Source organism: Belonocnema kinseyi, chromosome 2 (genome assembly GCF_010883055.1).
Source record: "Belonocnema kinseyi isolate 2016_QV_RU_SX_M_011 chromosome 2, B_treatae_v1, whole genome shotgun sequence".
Classification (NCBI taxonomy): Eukaryota; Metazoa; Arthropoda; class Insecta; order Hymenoptera; family Cynipidae; genus Belonocnema; species Belonocnema kinseyi.
This window is the reverse complement of record NC_046658.1, coordinates 12574838-12595203: the sequence shown is the minus strand read 5'-3', so window position 1 is coordinate 12595203 and position 20366 is coordinate 12574838. Positions and strand designations below refer to the sequence as shown.

Genomic DNA, 20366 nt, shown 5'->3' with positions numbered 1-20366 from the left:
CCGAAGAATCACATTTGAAACAGGCAAGTTCCAGAAGCACACGTGTTATTTTCTCGTCAGACAAAACGGGCCGTTTACAGGTGAACGTGTACATATAATGTGTACCCTAAGGCTTATACCGGTGTTAAAGATTTCTTTAAATGTTGAAAGACGCCCCATATCACCCGTGATGAGAGTAAGGGATAAAAGTAATCACCAGCGCATAGTAGTGTCCTGGGCAAACATTAAGTATAAGGGTTGGGTTTAAAAAAGAAAAGTCCAATTTTCTGAAACGGTGCCTATTTTTTTGCTCAGTGACAGAAACTTGCTGGAATTTTTTAAAGTTAAAAAAAAACTGTTCTAGGTAGCAACTAATAATATAAAATTAAAATTTTTTTAAAAGTTTCTGGGCAATCCAAGATTTGTTTTTAATATAAAAATAAAATTTTTGTATACAGCTAGATTCACATTAAATTTCGTTTAATTTAGAAGGTTTCTACTGAAAAATTATTCATATTAAATTACACTAACGGCAAAAATTGAAGGGTCAACAAAATTTTTCGAATTTTTAGTGATTTTTCAGAATGCTGTATCTCAGTGAAAAATGGGCGTATCAAGGTCTTAAAAAAAGCATTTTTAAGCCTTAAGTTTCTAGTTTTGAGAGGTTTTAGTAAAAAAAATTCAGAGCTACGTATTCCGCGCAATTTTAACAAGTAGTGTAAGGATAACATTTTTCAAATTTGTTTGCTTTTTTTCAAGTCCACGAGATTCAAACAAATTTTTCAACTTAGCTAAGGTATGAACCAGATAGCTTGTTTATTCAGTTTCTATTTACTTTTTTCAAAACCTTGGTATGACAATTTTTCACTGAAATATCGAACTTTAAATCAAAAAGGACCATTTTGTCTTTGATCGACGATATTTCAACAACCAATGGTCGCACAGAAGATTAAGGGGCAGTTATGAAACCTGAAATAAACCCTGAAAACCCTGCAGAATTATATTTCGATCTAAATAACTGTTTCCTTACTGCAAACAAGCAAACTTTTGAAATAACACAGCCACACAAAACAAAATAAGTGTGCGGATCTGGTAACGAGACACACGTATTTCTATGGATTTTGGGCCGGTGAATTCAAATTCGGTATCAAAAATCACCTATCACGTCATGGTCTAGCCATAAACTCAAAAAATGACGAAAAATCATGCACTGAGGCAAATAAATTTCAAAATAATGCCAGTGATGCAAATTTTCACTTCAAAAACATGTCGACAACTGTGAAGGATCAACCCTTGCCTGGTAGCAACTTATTTAACATAACTTTACCCAACAGAACCTAATCTCACCTAACCTGAATTAACAGAAATTTATTGAACTACACGTAAAGCTCTGGAAGCATATTTTCCGAGTAGCAAATGTGTGCTACATCGAATGGGTCAACTCGAGCCTAACCTAGAAATAAATCTAACCTAGCCGAACCTAACCTCACGAAACACAATTAAACTGATTGTGTTGTCCCGTTGTGTTTGCGGTACCATTTGAATCAGCTTGGGGTTAACCTGCAAAGAGGTCAAACCTATCCTAACCTAAAAAAACCTGACCTAACCTAACTTAACTTCACGGAACACAATTAAACTCATTTTGTTGTCCCGTTGCGTTTGCGGTACCGTTTCATTCAGCTTCGGCTTAAACTACATAGAGGTTTAACCTATGCTAACCTAACAAAGCCTGACCTAACCTAATCTAGCCGAATGAAATTCAACCACACGTATAGTGCTATATTTGATAGGTTAACTCGATCTTAACCTACAAATGAAGAAAAAAGAACGCGTTATAGCAGGCAGAAAATAGACTGAAGTAGGTCTATATATCAATTTATTTACGATAAAAAGCAAGATAAAATGTGAACACGAAAGATAGTATAAATATATCCCTTAAGTTTAAGAAAAGCAGAGAGAAAAAAATGTTGAATAAAACTCTTATTCATTTGCATGTTTAAGTTATAGTTCTACATTTTAATTGATACAAACATTGTCAGGTTAATTGAAATGAGGTCAATTCTACTTGTAATTCTAAGTTTCTTCAAATGAGTAATGTGCGTCTAGATTTTTAACCACCTGTAGTACAATGAAATGAATTTTATTGTGTTACAACGGGAACACTTAAGTTAAGTTGTATTGTGTTAAGCAAAATTTCGTTAGGTTCTGTTAAGTTAAATTCATTTCTAGGTTAAGATCGAGTTAACGTATTAAATATAGCACACATTTAAGACTGAGAACCGTACGCTTACATAGCTACACGTGTGGTTGGATTTCATTCGGCTAGGTTAGGTTAGGTCAGGTTTTGTTAGGTCAGGATAGGTTAAACCTCTATGTAGGTTAAGCCGAAGCTGAATGAAACGATACAGCCAACACAACGGGACAACATAATGAGTTTAATTGTGTTACGTGAAGTTAGGTTAGGTTTTTTTAGGTTAGGATAGGTTTTACCTCTTTGCAGGTTAACCCCAAGCTGATTCAAATGGTACCGCAAACACAACGGGACAACACAATCAGTTTAATTGTGTTTCGTGAGGTTAGGTCAGGTTAGGCTAGGTTAGATTTATTTCTAGGTTAGGCTCGAATTGACCCATTCGATGTAGCACACATTTGCTACTCGAAAAATATGCTTCCAGAGCTTTACGGGTAGTTCAATAAATTTCTGTTAATTCAGGTTATGTGAGGTCAGGTTCTGTTGGGTAAAGTTATGTTAAATAAGTTGATATCAGGCAACGGTTGATCCTTCACAGTTGTCGACATGTTTTTGAAGTGAAAATTTGGATCACTGGCATTATTTTGAAATTTATTTGCCTCAGTGCATAATTTTTCGTCATCTTTGGAGGTTATGGCTCAACCATGACGTGATGGATGATTTTTGATACCAAATTTGAATTCAGCGTCCCAAAATCCATAGGAATACGTGTGTCTTGTTACCAGATCCGCACACTAATTTTTTTTGTGTGGCTGTGTAATTAAAGGGTCACGTTTTATCGCTCGAACAAGTCCTATTCATGGCGTTACCCAAAGCGTACCACGTGGAGGTTGCACGGTCTGATTTACGCTTCCGAGGACGTGTGTGTGTAAATGTGTATGGCTGAGTGTGTGTAGGAGTGTGTCTGTTTGCCTGATGTTTTTCAACATCAATTTTTTATTTAATTAAAATTACAGTTAATGACCCAAATCACATTTCTACCCCGATTCATACCTGTTTAGAAGACAAATCTCTGCTTGATTTCCATTCGAACTGAACACCTAAAAATCAAACAGTTTTTTCAAAACTACCCTTTTTCTTCATTGACAATTTTTTGTTTTTGTATTTCGCTTTGATTTTTCATCATGCCACGGCGACACTTGTCAGAGGCGGAAGCTGCTCGTTTAGTGACTCTTGTTGAAGAGGGATACACCCGTCGTGAAGTTGGTAATCTTATAAGCCTTACTTAGTACGCAGTATCCCGATTGTATTCACGGCACCTCAAAACCGCTAGATACAATCGACGGCCAGGGCAAGGTTGCCATCGAGTGACTATTGCTCAGGATGATCGAGCGATCTTTCGAGATATTCGCCTTGAAACTTTAGTTCACGCGAACATCGTTGTGCAGCATTTCCCGACTCGACGACGACAAGAATAACAGCAAGAAGGAGGCCGACCACGACGAGCCCAAAACATCTCCGCTCGAACGGCAAGGAACTGTCTTGGTGAAAGTGACTTGAATGCAAGACATCCAAATCGTGTACCGATGTTAACACGAAGGCATTGTCAAGCCCGTTTAAGATACGCCAACGAACACCTGAACTGGGCCTTGAGGCGGTGGCGTATTGTTTTGTTCAGCGACGAATCCCGATTTTTCCATGATGGTAACGACCGACGTTCTCTTCTTTGGCGCCGTCAAGGGGAACGTTTTCCCCAAAACTTCGTGCACCCGGTCGTCACCTACAACGCACAGTGGGAGGATTCGGGAATTTACTGTTCATAATCCACTACAGGCTAAAATTCTTAACCAATTTTGATGTTTTTTCAAATACCGAGAATTAAATCCTGCAGAACATCATTGGGCCCGATTTTTTAATTTGACTCTGTAAAATTTATTATTTAAACAAACAGAACATCATAATTGGACATTTTAATAATATTATTTCTTGCTCCGAAAAGAAGACTTAAGAGAAGTCGCTATCTATCAGAATTATTGCACATATACTTTAGGAACATGAATATTAGGTTTAAGATTTAGGTTAACCCTTTTAGGGGCAAAATTTTTTAGCACAAAGGAAACGCGCGAATTAGCGGCCCTAACAAATTATACAGTATAACAAGAAACAATTAATTACACATGCGTTACAATTTATATATTTTTTTCAAATAAAATTTCCATTTTTGATATATTTCAAAATATGTTATGTTATGATATAACATGTCAAATGTTTCGAAAAAAATTTCAAATCTCTACGACTTTCGGTTTGAGTATAGCCGAATTTTAAACTGCCCCTGAAAGGGTTCATTGTTATAAGCCATTAATATAAACAGTTACTTTCATACGGTGCTCAACCATAACAAAAAACTTGATCTTGATTACAAATACCTAAATATCTTGTATAAGTAGTATATTAATAACAATATTATAACCAAATTTAAAAATTTTGCGTTTTCCATAAGAACAAAATGATTTTTTCTGCTAAATCATGCTGCAGTTTTCTAAGTGGTTACAATTCATCAAGAAAATGTGGCAAAAACTCGCTTTGTTATTTTTATTAACAATATTTTAAACAAACAGTCATCTGCAGCAACTTTGCGTCAAAATAGGCGGATTTTTTCACAAATACCTTATTAATAGTAATAACAATAGCGAGTTATTGCCACACTTTCTTGATAAATTATAACTACTTAGAAAAGTGCAACATGATTTAGCAGAAAAAATAATCTCTTCCGATAGGAAACGATAAAATTTTTAATTTGTTTACAATATTGTTATTAACAATAAAAATATTTAAAATTTATAATTGTGTGCAACTATGTATTATAATTTAGAATTAATGTGAAAGTTTTTTAATGAGATAAACATCTTCGAAAAAATAAAATAACACAATTTGTTTATTAGAATATTTATAATAGTGATAATTGTTAATTAAATTAATGGTTATTTTACATTCTTAATACTACTTTTTCGAGATATTCAGGTACTTTTAATCAAGATAAAGTTTTTTGTTGTGGCTGAGCACCATATGAAAGCAATTTTTTCTATTAATTATTTATAACAATTAACCTAAATCTTAAACCTAATATTTATGTTCCTGAAATATATCTGCAATAATTCTGATAGATAGCAATTTCTCTTACGTCTTTTCTTCGCAGAAAAAAAAATTATATTCGTAAAATGTCCAATTTTTACGTTCTATTTGTTTAAATAATAAATTGAACGGAGTGAAATTAAAAAATCAGGTTTAATGACGTTCTGCAGGATTTAATTCTGATCATTTAAAAAAAAAATATCAAAATTGGTCAAGAATTGTAGTCTGTAGTGGATTATAAACAGTACATTTCCAATTTCTTCCAATGTGCAACGGCGGATCGGTGATGATATGGGGTGGTATCTCACGGACCTGGAAAATACCCCTGGTAATCATTCAGGGACATTTAAAAGCTAGGCGCGACAATGACGAAATTTTGACGCCGATTGTGCTGCCTATAAGAGAAAGGTAAAAGGCATTCATTTTCATGCAAGATAATGCACCGGTTCACAGAGCTATGATTACTAGGCGGTTTTTTGAACAGCACAACATTGCATTGCTCCAACACCCTGCAATGAGCCCCCACCTCAAACCAATGGAACACGTTTAGTACATGATGGATCGTCGTTTGCGACGAGAGTAACCAAATTTTCAAACGTTGGATGCACCGTACCTACAGTACTGGACCGCTTGTTATGGACGTCAGAAGTGGACTAGGGAATACAAAGAGAGAACAAATCAAGAAAGTCGATGTATCCTTTTCTAAGGATAGTGATTGGTTCTACTCATCTTTCACCTGTTTTCATTAGAAAAGGGTCAACTGACCAATCTGACGGCCGAGGCCAGCGATCCAGTACTATATGTCGATGGAATGAATTATGTCCCAGTGGTAAATGGCATTCAATCTTTAAAAATAGGTTTACGTCTAAAAATCATGTTCAAGATTACGTATTTGGTTTCGAGTTTATATTGTTGTCACGTATACGTATAACCTTAAACGCGACGCGGCGCATGTTGGGGTTTTTTTTTTTCATCTGCTAATCTGACTGCACCAATTTTTACTAAGTCGCTTACTAAATCAGTGCGCCAGTCTCTTTTAACGTTACTATAGTCATTTGCACATATTGCAATCTTCTGTAGAAATAAATGTAACATTTTTAAATTTTATTCCAATGAATTTTGTAGCTCGGCATCAGTAAAAAAAAATGCTAGCGCAACAAAAAAAAGGCATTTAAAAGCTGAAACTGTTCTACGCTAATGAGCTTGAAGACGTTTATGTAAAAAAATCATGTGCTTAGCAGACTGAAAAATGTAAAAAAGCAAGGATTTTTGGGTATATTCAAGAACAGTCAAGTTTAGAGCATTATTTCTTATACAAGGGGCAATGGAAAAAATTTGAAAAAATTCATGAGCATGAGGAAAACTGTTGTGAACCATTTGCAGTTGAGAAATTTAAAAAATAATCAAAATTGTTGCTTAGAAGCACAAAAATGTGCAACTATGTTATCTTCATTTCTAATACAGATATTAAAGCGATTCAAACTGCAAACTGTAATTGATAGGCTCTGTATTTATTTTCAATCACCCAGAAGGATGTGTTAGTCTTCTTTTTTGTGGCAATCGCGATATTTTTAAACAATTTTTTGTGTTGGAAAATAAGTGACAGAAATCAGGGAGGTGGGGGATCTTTTTTGTTTTACTGCCGACCGCTGGTGCCATTCTTCGCCTCCTAGTTCTGAATGCTTGGATGGCACTTAGCCACGGGTCAAAGAAAGGGACCAGCGGTCGATAGTAAAAAAAAGCGGGCCCCCCCCCCCTGATTTCTGTCACTTGTTTTCCAACAAAAAAATGTCTAAAAATATCGCTATTTTCACAAGAAGTAAGACTAACACATCCTTACGGGCGATTGAAAATAAATACAGAGCCTATGCATGACAGTTTGCAGTTTGAATCGCTTTAATATCTGTATTAGAACTGACGATAATATAGTTGCCCGAAAATCCTTACTTTTTTTTACATTTTTCAGTCTGCTAAGCGCAAAATTTTTTTTACATAAACTTCTTCAAGCTCATTAACGTAGAACACTTTCATCTTTTAAATGATTGTTTTTTTGTTGCGCTAGCATTTTTTTGACTGAGTTGTTAAGCTTCAAAGGCCCACAGTTTTCTCGCCGATAGTAGTCACTACTCGGAGTAGTAAACGTTACAAAAGTTCCGCTATGTCCCTCCATTGCAAACTAAAAATATTACCATCTAGTCTGATTTTCAGTAAATATTGCAGCAAAAGGTTTCTCCGTGTGTCCTTCACTTCGGAACAACCACTTCAACTTTCTACCAAAATTGTTCAATTTTCAACCAAAAATATAAATTATGAACAAAAAAGTTAATTTTTATACCAAAAGTTGAATTGTAAACTGAAACAATCCATTTTCCACCCAAAGTAAAATAGGTCCATTTACACTTGAAGAATGAATTTCCATTCGACAAAAGCGAATTTTAAATAAAAGAGTTAAATTTTCAAGCAAAGTAGTGGGTATTCAAATATTACAAATAATTATAAACTAAGAACTTGAACTTTAAAACAAGTACCAGTATTTTCAATCGAGAAAATTAATTTTATAAAAAATATTCAAAATCACTAAACAAAACGCAGGCAATTAAATCAAATTACTTTCATTTTCCAAGAAACACGATGAACTTTCAACAAAATATGTAAACGAAGACTTGTCACTAAGAAAATTAATTTTCAAACCAAATACAACATTTTTCGACAAAATAGTGACAACCTTAACTAATAAAATACCTTTTTAATAAAATAATTCTACTTTTGGATTTAAATTACAAGTACTCAAGGTTTTTGTGTATAGTTAAATTTATTTGTAGGAAAATTCAAAACTTTCTTTGAAAATTACTCTATGTAGGTAACTTAACTGATTCAAATAAACATTTACGTTTTTTGGAATATTCCTTTTTCTTGTTGAATTTTAATAATTTCTAGTTCAAGTGAAAATATTCTTTGTCTGTGATATAAACTATATTACAGTTGTGGCTGAAGATTCATCTCTTTGATAAAAAATATACAGTTTTTGAAAGTTAATGTACTTCCTTCAAAATTAATCCTTTCTCTTGAAATATAATCTCTTCAGTGAAAGAATAATATTTCCAGAAAATGCATTGCTTTGATCGTTAAGGAATTTCGACGTTTTAAGGAATCCTGAGTCAGAAAAAAAAGTTTTTGCGTCAGTGAATGTCTGTCTATCCAGCGTCGTTGTCGTCGTTGTTGTTTTTGTTGTTGTTCTCGTCTATGTACGGGATAACTTTCGAAAGACTAGACAGATTGCATCGTGCTTTAGCACAAAGTTTGAAGGATCAAAAAGAAAGATCGAGTTCGTTAACCAGTAATTTTTTATAAAATTTCAAAACCTTACAGCTTTTTCAAAATTCTGAATACGACTTGTTTCCAAGATTTGAAAATTTTATCGACAGCTATTTATAGCACAAAAAAAATACGAAAAATTTATCCCTTTGACTTTTTTTGATACAGTAAAGATTAAAAAGTTGTAGCAGTTTCAAACTCCAAAAAATCAAACGAAAGTGGACGTTTAAAACCAAATAAAGCGTGCTATGGGAAAAAGTCAAGAAAAGAAAAACGTTACTTTTCTGTATTTTTTATTTTATTCGTAAACAACAGAATTGAAAATAAAAAAATTACGTTTTTGCAGAAAAGATACAAGCTACGAGAATAAATGAGACACCATTTTTCAAACAAAAAAGACATACAAATTTGTTAAGAATACTGTTTTTGGCAGGAAGCGTAGTACTTCTTTTATTCGTAAAAGCAAGATTAAAAATAAATAAAAAAATATAAAAACAAGGCAATAAGAATGAGTATGCTTCAATTTTCCTGCATATTATGAATTGTAATCATATGATGAGCCAATGTCAAGTGCGTACGGAACTGTACGCCTTAAGTTAAGTGATAGTCAAATTTTACACAAGTCTAATACCATATACGATGAGAGCGTGTAAAGATAAAAAATTAAAAGTTAAGATATTAAGTTAATAAAATAAAAATCGAGGTAAATATTGTTGAATTAATTAATTTTTTATTGAAATGAAAACATTATCAAGAAATATGTGGACTAGTATTTAAAGTTACGGGGCAAACAAACATTCATTTCTAACATTAAAAGTCTCAAGACACTGCGAAATTTTTGAAGTTAATCTATCCCATTTTTTAAAGAGAGAGAAGCATTTAACGAAGACATGTGCAGTTTTTCCAAAAACATATTTTTTATTTTTGATGCAATTTTTACGAATAAAACAAAAACTACGTCCCTATCGAAAAGTTAATAATAAAAAACTTGCACATCTTTTTCAAATGCACAATTTTTGTTGATTCACCTTATTTCTTATCTGGTACAGTTTGACCGCAAAATGGAATTTTTTTAGTCTCTTCTTGAAATTTTTTTTAATTTAATTTAATTTTTCTCTTTTTACTGCTGTTTTTTACGAATAAAAGAAAAACTGCGCGTCCTATCAAAAAGTTGATAATAACAAATTTATATATATTTATTTGGGCACACAATTTATGTCTGTTCATCTTTTGTTGTATTTTGCATAGTTTGAGCGCAAAATGGCATTTTTGATTTTTGATTGTTTTTTGTGCAATGGAAATTTAAATTTTCGATTTTCCGAAAAAATTCAAAATACCATGAAGATAATCTTATAGGGTGTTTAAAATTCAACGCTTTTCTTGTTTGGAGTTTTTATCATATCGTGCGTTGTTTCGCTTAAAATGCTATTTTCGTTTTTTTTTTGGAATTTTGAAAATTATATGACCGAATTTTACATAAACCTAATACCTTCTCTGATGATAATGTAAAAATAGATTCTAGGGTGGCCGCTTTAATAAAATATACGATCATGTCCAGATATATGACGATTGCTCGCATTTGCCAACAGTCAGCAAATTACAGCAGTCAAAGTTCCACTGCGAACAATGCAAAATTGACTGCTTTTATATTGCAATAATAAAATTTTAAGTTCAAACTTATAAGTTATATAAGTGACGTTTAAAAGGTTTCGTGGCTTAAGACGATCTCAGGGTACCGCAGCCTGCCCGATCCCTCGGCGACCCTTTTCTACTGTTCAGCGCTGGACTCCGTCTCGAAGCTGGACAGCTCTCAAACGGCGGCTTCTGCATTATCTACTTTTGTCTCCTCTATTTTATTATTAATAATTTTCTTTTAAAGTATGGAAAAACTGTAATTTTGTATATAATAATTTTTACGCTCTAATAACTGATCAGGTAAGCTTTATATTGTCTTAAATGAATATTTAAGGACTCATGGAATACAAATAATTTGTTAATTATTCCATTTATATATTATAAACAAATTTTATAAGCAAATTAGCCAATAGTTTTAGTATCGGTAAGACCATTAATGCAGGAATGACGTTTCATTAAAAAATTATTTGAACAGTTGATAATAACCATTGTTATAAACAATTCTTGTGGCAAAATATTAAAATTGAATGTTTTATCAAAATTTTGAATTTGTTTATTTAATTTGTTCATCAAAATTTGTATTGTTATGCTTTATTAAATATTATTAAATATTTTTTATTTTAAGGAATAACTGAAGCCATTCTGGCGATTAAAGGAAATTTTAATTTGAAAAAAGCTCAAATTTTATATATTGGTCCGCAAGAATTGTTTATAACAATGGTGCTGCGGAAAATTGCTTAATACTAGACAGTTTCGAAAAAAAATTCATTCGAATTTTTTGCATAAAGAATTGATTTTTACTTTTAAACAAGTAATTTTCAACCAAATAAATGAATTTTCCACAAAAAAAAAGAATTTTTTACCAAAAAAGACAAAATATAAAAAAAAATACAAACTATAAAGAAAAGTATGCAAATGGCTAACAACTTCTGTAAATCATAAAAAAAGAAACCCGCGCGTTTCGTTAATAATTAAACTCCATACTAGTTTAATTTTGTATAAATATATTTATTATAAATAGTATACAAATTTCTTTAACTAACGGCTGCGGTACCCCCAGATCGTCCTACGCCGCTTTCGTAAGTGGAACCAGTTTGCATTCACATGCTCAATAATGTACATATAGAAAATAAAATGTAGTAATAGATTTCAATTAAAGAATTTTTTAATTAAATGTAGTTCAACTGCGATTTCAATTTTTGACTTTCACGAAATGGTAAAGTTCAAAGACTCAGATGCAGTCTTTCCAATATAAACTCATGTTATCGTTTATAATGCTCTAAATGTCTAAATAGAAAAATCAAGCAATGAATAAAGGAATTAGCTAATTATATAATTTTAACCAATTTTTAGCTATAAAGTATGAAAAATAAAGGGAACCAATTATGTTTTAACCAAAAACTTTTTAAAAGTAGAAGTGCAATTATGTTTATTGGAAACAGCTTTAAAATCCTGTCGAGTACAAAAAAAAATCCTGCAAACCCATTTTAAATTTCATAGGAATTTTAAGAAAACGTTTGTACACTTCGAAGCTTGTTAAAATATTCGTGAGAAGCGTTCCATTTGATTTTTATGTGTAAAATTCTTTCACAAACGTTGTACATTACACCGTTGCTAATTGCGCCATTATTATTTTGAAATTCTTGAAATAAATTATTGGACTGCTATCGCGTAGTAAAAAAGTAATAACTTGTAGCAAATGCAATCATTGTGCCACTTAATAGGAAAAATGTTAACTTTCTAATTGACTGAAATTAATTAATAATTAACAAAATGTTTACTTTAAAAAATTAAACGTTGTAAAAAAAATAATTTTTATCACAATAGATTAATTTTTAGCCAAATAGTTAAATTATCAAACAAAAAGACGAATTTTCAACCAAATAGTTGAATTTAGAAATTTAAAAAAAAATTTAAGAAAATAGTTAATTTTTTAATGAAATCAGTGTATTTTTAACTGAATTAATCAAGTTCCCAGTAACAAAATAATTTTTAACTGAATAGATTAATTTTGAACAAAAAAGAAAAAAAATTTTTTTTAAAGATTTGGTTGACTTTTTCATCTATCTTCTTTTCAATTATTATTTCTTGCCTCCAATCAGCCGAAAAGTGACGTAAGTTTGAAGTCTGGTTTTTAAAGGTGAATCTTTCCATGATCACTTAGTATACAATTATTCATGCAAAAATATATTTCTTTTCGTTCTTTAATGAAAAGTAATTAAATTTCGAAACGAAGATATGAAATATTAACTCAATAAATTTATGAATCACTTAAAAATATAATTTAAAAAGAAAAAAAAAAGGAATTTTAAACAAGGGATGAATTTTCTACAAAGTATTTAAATAGATTAATTTCAGATCGTACTGCTAAGAAAATATAAACAGGCGAAGGACTAGAGAGGAGCGGATTTTGCGCTCTTTACGCATATCGCTCTCAATCCCAGTTAAGAACCAGTGGCCAGGGATACTAGGCAGCCTCCCAGATTATGCAATGTTGTACTTGCATAAGGGACTCTACAAGCACGTACAAACCCCTTTTCTAGCTGCTCATGGGAATAACAATGGCACGACAGAATCCAGTTGCAGATGTGGTTTAAAACGATTAAGAGCGCAGAGCATGCGAAAATGGGCTGGCAAACAGTGCCGATCACACTAAAGTTCGGGGTACTGGAAATAATTTGGATGGCAACACGATGAAGAACCGGCAAAATCACGAACCGAGGATTTAGTATGGAACACTAAACAAGTTAAAGCTGCTGACAATCAAGCACAGGATTGATTAAATTTTCTATAAATTTACAAAATTCTAGCACTAAAATTGAAGAGAGACTCTAAGAAAATCATACGCTTAAAGTATCTTTTCGACAACCTCATGACATGTGAGGTGAAATGTTCATTAATCACTGCCCAAAAGGTAAAGAAAGTACTTAGGGGCTACATTACACTAAGGTGGAAGTGATACCATCCTGGCACGTGAAAATAAAATTCACTGTGACTGAATTTTATATGAATGATTTGCGGAAAGCAAGCGTTAGCTCTTTAGATAAGGACTGATCTTCCATATTTTTATAAAAGTTTCCGTACACTGCTTTGCGAAGGAGCTGCAGGAAGAATTTTTGTATGGCTACTTTCTTCACTTCAGCTTTTCGAAGTGAGGTATCTAGATCCAATCATTCACTTTCGTCACCTCTGATATTAAGAATGAGGCCAAGGGACTGAGCCGCCCGCTCCTCAGCGTTGTAAGGGAAAGCTCCTTTACATATCGCCACGTGATTTCTGACAACCTTTAGGAGAGAATCTCTTCGTTGGAGACGCTGAGTGCCTGTACATATTAGAATTCAGTTTTAAAGACATTGAAGATTTATATATCGACCAATATAAAATACAAAATGACCTAATGCTTGCAATGATCAGTGTCACCGCAGAGGCTCCAAAAAACACCCCTCGAAGGGTGACACTGTTCATTGCTACATGATTATTTCCAGATAACATAGTGAATATAGTTTTCCAGAGGGGCATCAATCTTTCTATACATTTTGATATGTGTATATTAGGCTATAAGCTTTTTAAACAGACAGATGATATATGTATGCGAGGTTGAATCGAAAGCTTTCTATTAGTCAATCCAGGCGATCGACAGGCAGCGCTAGTAGAATCTAGAGACTTTGCAGACGCACCAGTAAATTAAAAAGTTATCTCACCTTTTTTGAACTCAGGTTGTTCGTACATCTCTTCCCAAACAGGCACAATTGTCCAAACAATCCTGTCCTTTAGGATAGCTGTAAATATTTTATACAGCGTATTCAGACAAGTTATTAGCCTTTAGGTGAAGGTGCGGGCTAGGTGCTGGAGATTAAAAGAAACTTCTTCCACCAGATGTTCTTGATACCACCTGGTCCTGCAGTAGAGAAGCTCTTCGTGCCCCTAAGTACTTTCTTCACCTATTCGGCATTGATTAATGGATATTCCTCCTCAGATGTCATGAGGTTGTCTTAAAGATACTTAAAGCGGATTATTCTCTTAGTGCCTTCCTTCAATTTCATCGATAGCATTTTGTAAATTTATAAGAAATTTAACCCTCTCAGCCTAGACTGGGTGTATTATACCCAGACAGTATTGTCGATTTTAACCCTTGATTTGAATTAGCCAAAACTCTCACCGCATCATAAACTGAACAATTGATGTTGCACAGGTCAGAATCCTCGGAGATCTCCTCACAAGCAAAGGCCCCCTTGACAGTCTTTTAAAGCCAACATCTTTGAAGTCACCTAGAAGTGGCGATAGTCGTCGAGGGGCTCCCAATTACCAAACCCGATGACGATGAGTTCAGATGAAGTAACCCGAATTTGGCTTTTTGGAGCGGTTGGCAGCTCACAACCTTGGGTGGGAAGTAACATGAAAGATATCAACAACAAAGACCTTCCAAGGCCACTAAAGCTACTCGCTTGGATTTTTAGTGTGTCGGTGGAACCAAGAGCAGTAGAGTAAAGTGAGGTTAAAAGTCCTGCGGGGAAAAAGTTCCAAATATTATATTAATTTGTTGAACTTCAATGACTTATATATGTTTTAATGCAAGAGCCAAGGAAATGCATCATTTAGTTTAGACTCAGTGTTGTGAAAAGTTAACTTTGACCACTTTTGACGTCGCCATCCAAATTATTTCTTCTTGTTATATCTTATGTAGCACTTTTTCCTCGCGGCACTTTTAACCCCACTCTACCCTACTCAAAAGTATAGCAATCCAAAACTCAAACAGAGAACATAAATAGCTCCAACGAGCAATGCAGTGATCTCATAAAACCTAAGGAGGAATGTTCACCCATCACTACGTGAGAGGTGAAAAACGTATTAATAGGCATAAAGAACCATTCTGCTGTAGAACCAGATAGTACCAAGAGCTTCTGGTGGAAGAAGCCTGATACCTGAACTCTAACAGCGCTACCTATGGAGGGCCTGGGATTGATTATCGGAAAGCAGTCGATTCAACTACCCAGAGATTATAGTATTTCTGTTTTGACGCCTAAAGGTTTATCCAGACGCATAAAGATAACCGTGACCCTTTCATCCGATTGAAAAAACATCCTGTGACAACGAACAGCGTGACTTTCTACAGGGGTGTCTTTCAGGGTGACATCAGGATCCCTCTGCTCTTTTTCATCAAATTTCTGTCACTATCTCTCGCATTACGCTATCCTTCTGGATACTTCTACAGCGAGACTAATCATCGCGAGCATAAAGGCACTCATATATTTTATATGGATGACCTGAAGACTAAACATGAGAGATCGGTATGGACTCTTGCGATAATCTGGATACAAACTGCATCTATTGGGGATTCCCAGTCATCCCTGACGCTTGAGTCAGCAAGAAAAAGGAACTTGGTGTATTGCCACCGAGAGTAGATATCTAATAGGGGTAAGATCTACTACGTCTTTGCTACGTGTATTTACGGCTACGTATCTTTTTATTCAAACTTTTTGCATCATGCTAAATTGATTTACAATTGACTTATAATGTAGGGTTTATATTCGAATGCGAGAGAAAAGTCTTTGCAGGGAGTTGATTTTCTTTAAACGGGTGCCTTGCCACCGGAATTTTATGTCATACTGGGGTGAGTCCATTGAGGAGATTGCTTCGTCAAGGCGAGGGCGAATTATTTATAAGGAGGGTGCTCATTTATGTCAGGTGGGTTTCCCATAGGGAGCTGATTTTTTACAGCCCTAAAGTTTCCCACGAGAATCTAGAATTCCCATTGCCATTAGTTTTTGTGCCGAGATAGCCACATTAATAACAGGGCTTAAATTATTGTATGGAGAAATTGTTAGGAGAGAAGTTCGTAATTTGTAAAAATATTTTCAGGATAAAGATACTGTTGTTGGTGGAAATACTACTTCATATATCGATGGGGGTTTTGTAAAATTAAAATTAACCTTGTATTGTAACTGTGTTTATATATGTGTTAGACGTTAGTGTTTAAACATATAAAAAGTATTACCTTTATGAAAAATTATTTTTTCCCACCCAGCTAACGCATTTTTCTCACTGTGAGGAGTGATCAATGAAGCATTTTCCAACTTAATATTCTGTTAACAAATAAATAGTTTTAGAGAAACTTATTAAAGAATGTCACCTGTGAAAACTATCAACCATTCGGAGTTGTCCTCGAAGATCTTTTTTAGTAAGATGGTCTAGCATTCTGGCGTCTACAAGGCACTCCATGAAAGTAGACCGATATTGTTGTAAGCCAAGACTTAGTAGCCAAACGTTTCCGATCCACTCATGATTCATATCCCCGAATGCTAAAGTTGTACGTGAAGTTTTCGGTGCCGATGGACTGGTTAATGATACCATCTCCTGAATAGCCAGTCTCAGTTTCAGTCGATGTAGAGGATTGCTGTAAAGTATAAAAGTTAACTATTAAAAATAACATTTGAGATTATTTCCGGCAAATATCAAATACGCTAATCTGCCAATTTAAGAAAATAACATTCAAATTTTTCATTTAAGCATTGATAAGTGAAAAGTAATGCAATCGATACAATTCTATGCAGAAAATGTGTAGTAAATGTCCCTACACAGGGTGAACTTACAACCATTTCTTTCTTGAACTTCAAAGAAAATGAACGAAAACAAAACCGTCCGCTCTGAAAAATCGGTGTCGGGGATTTTGCCCATTACTTTCACGCACAGTGTAGAAACGCCCGTTTTCGTTATCTGTAAACGGTGGGCAAACGAGGGTTTTCCATGTATATGTAAAGAAAAGAAATGTTACATTTCTCGCCACATGCATCAATCTGAAAATAAATACTCCTCAAATCTTAAATATAGGAAGAAGACAGACTAATGTCGTAGTAGGAATGCTTTCCGAACACTCCCAACTGAGAAAACAATTGACCAACGTGAGGATTGGAGAAAACCCTCGTGGTTGAAAATGTGATTTTCGTGAGGAGACAGCTCAGCACATACCTTGTGAATGTGGTGGGAGATAATTAAATTTTATCGATGCTTCTAATTTTGTACCTATAATATCATCGCAAAAGATTTCAAACATCGTATTAATTTGATTTATAACATCATCATCTAATGAGTCACTTGACTTAGTCCGTTACTATGATGAAAAACCAAGTTCATCCGAAAATAATATTTAAAAAAAAAATAACAATAATAGTTTCGACTAAAATGGAAGACAACGAAGACCTGATTGTAGCTGAAAGCATAGATGTTAAGGATAACGATCATCAAGTAACGGATCCACTACAAATCACATCCGGATATTAATAACGATAATGTGAACAGCGAAATCCCAAAAAAATTACAGAAACTTGACAGAAATTTCGGTCATGCTTTACTAGAGTTCAGATATGTAGAACCAACACCAAGGCATGCTCTGCCCAAAATGAATATCAAAAATGATCTGCGTGCACTAATACATTACTTCAAGAGCAAGGTTCTACCTACGAATTTTAACGCGCCATAAACTGCGTTAGTGTACAAAAGTCTTGTATACCGTGCTGCTGTCACAAACATTATAACGTTGGGCCGCAGAACTAACCCTACAATTGCAGTCTTTGTTCCAGCAAGGGATCGAGATTTACCATAGAAGATCAGGTTGGACATGGATGTCAGAAAAGGAAGGTGTAAATTGGGTCGAATAACTCAATATAATATAGGAAATACAACCAGAAGGCTGATAAACCATGTTACTAAAATCATCCTCTCTCGACACATCGAGAAATTAAGACCGTCATTATTGGATGAGATTATAGAGTCTTCAGGGCAGACACTTGATGTTCTTAGAGCCACACTGCGTCGTTACAAGAAAAGTAGTGCAAAGAGGCAACAAAATCGAACCTTTCACACACAGAAAGAAAGGTTCTTCTGTGAACTGAGTGTAAAGCAAAATAACCAGCAAAACACCGAAGTCTCTCCATTGGAAGACATGACTAACTACTGATCGGGTGTTTGGGAGAAAGTGAACAGATGCAATTTTGGATACTGCATGTTTCAAACTGGAGATAGCAGGGACAAGCAACAACCCTGAAATGCAGCAGACAAAAATCACAGCTGTAGATGTTTTAGCGGTCCTGAAAAGGGCAAGTAGCTAGAAAGCTCCAGGTTCGGATAGGATGCACAACTTTTGGTACAAGTACCTGACGAGTGTGCATCATGTGTTGACAACGTGTTTTCAGAAGATCATTAACTACTCGGATTTGATTCCAGACTTTATGCTCCAGGGTACTACGTATCTGTTTCTTAAAAAATCAGAAGTTCAAAATCAATAAATTTAGACTAAGCCTGTCATGAAACAATTTATAAATGTCTAGACAGATATTACTGCAGATAAGGTATATTCTCATTGCCACGAAAATGACATCCTTACAAAAGAACAAAAAGGATCTTGTAAAAACTCCCGAGACAGTAAAGATTTAGTTACTATAGAAGCTGTTGTAATGACTCAAGCTCGTAAGCATCAAAGGAACTTGCATATGGCATACATTGACTACAAGCAAGCGTTTTCTTCCGTGTCGCATAACTATTTGCTTGAAGTCTTGAAACTTTACCAAAATTGCCCACGCATCACTGATTTTCTAAGTCGTACGATGAGGCTTTGGAGTAAAAGAATCAAATATTTTGATCATGGAAAATCAATGATAACTAGATCAATACGCATTACGACGGGTATATTTCATTGACACTTTTTCAGTGCATTATGGTTCTGTTTAGCGTTAAACCTATTAAGCAAAACACTAAACAGAACGTCTTATAGGTTCAGGATACATGATAATGAGCATGGTCATTAAGTGACCCATCTTCTTTACATGGATGACCCGAAGCTGTAAGCTAGTTCAGCCCATAAATTGCAGCAAGTGGTCGATGTCACAAAGCAGTTTTTCAGTGGTATCCAGATGAAGGAGTTCGGACTAGATAAATGCAGCACAGTGCATTTAATTAGATGAGAATTAGGGACCGCAGACTTAGAAAACGAGTTCGAAAATGACATAGAGGCGTTGTAGATGTTAGAAACTGTGTAAGTCACAAGTTATACAGTTGCGAGACTCTTTTAACAGCAAACGACATGTTGCGCTTTACAGCATCATCTGTAACGCGGATATTGACTACGTGCCTTTGAATTTGTCCTCACATGAGGCCTTGAATACCAGGGCAGAATGGAAACAGGAAGCTATCCACGGCGAGCACCCCAAAACGTTAGATCAACATGAAGTGGACAGTGATGCATCCAATATTTGGCTGAGAAAGGGTGTTCTGTATTCAGAAACGGAAGGGTTCATCATTGCGATACAGGCAAATGATCGCAAAAACGTGTTACATCAAGTTGTGATTGACTGGTGCTGATTATGTGGAGATAGCAACAAATCCATTCAGCACACTATTGATGACTGTCGCGGCATCAAGAACTTCCTCGAAACGTAGGACTCTTAATAGAATAGATGACTTTCTACAGATACATTCGAATGCCCGTTTTAGAAAACGAAGATTATATCTTATATTAGGATGTTCTTATCCCAACGGATCATTACATCCGAGCCAATCAACCTGACATCGTGATGCGTCAAAAAAAATTGGAAGAGTCTACAACATCGATATTGCTTGTCCACTTAACCGAAATTTTTAATTCAACCTATAGAACCAAGATACAAAAGTATCGCGAGTGAAGGCATAAAGTAAAGACCGTATGAAGGAATGTGAATCATGCATCTATTCATCTTATAGTGATTTCAGCTACAGGAAATGTGCAAACAAGATGCAGTGAACATCTTGAACATTTAGGAGTCAGTATGGTATTGGCTGCAGCTCAGAAGGCGGTTTCATTAAGCACCTGTCGCATTGTAAAAAACTTTCTCGCCCATCAGGAAGCAAGCTACAAAAAAACTGTGGAGTGGCAGATGGTAGCTCTAAGAAAGCATCCAGAGGTGACTGTTGTCACCTCTAACGCTCGTGGCCGCTCGTAATTGTATACCTACAACATCATCGCAGGAGGTTTCAAGAATCGTGTTAAATTATTTAAATTAACTTATAACATTCTAATCACATCAGTCACTTGACTTAGTCCGCAGTCGCTGTTTAAGTATGGACGATGTAAGGGACGAGCTCC

At 34.6% G+C, this 20366-nt stretch overlaps 1 protein-coding gene across 3 annotated transcripts in view; it reads right to left on the bottom strand.

Moving 5' to 3' along the window:
• LOC117166917 (liprin-alpha-1) overlaps positions 1–20366 on the bottom strand; it is a 690677-nt gene that overhangs the window by 119953 nt on the left and 550358 nt on the right. For all 3 annotated transcript variants that reach the window (XM_033351369.1, XM_033351368.1, XM_033351370.1), the window contains exon 18: positions 16383–16646. In XM_033351369.1, the coding sequence (XP_033207260.1) occupies positions 16383–16646 (264 nt within the window). The remainder of the gene's footprint in view (positions 1–16382; positions 16647–20366) is intronic.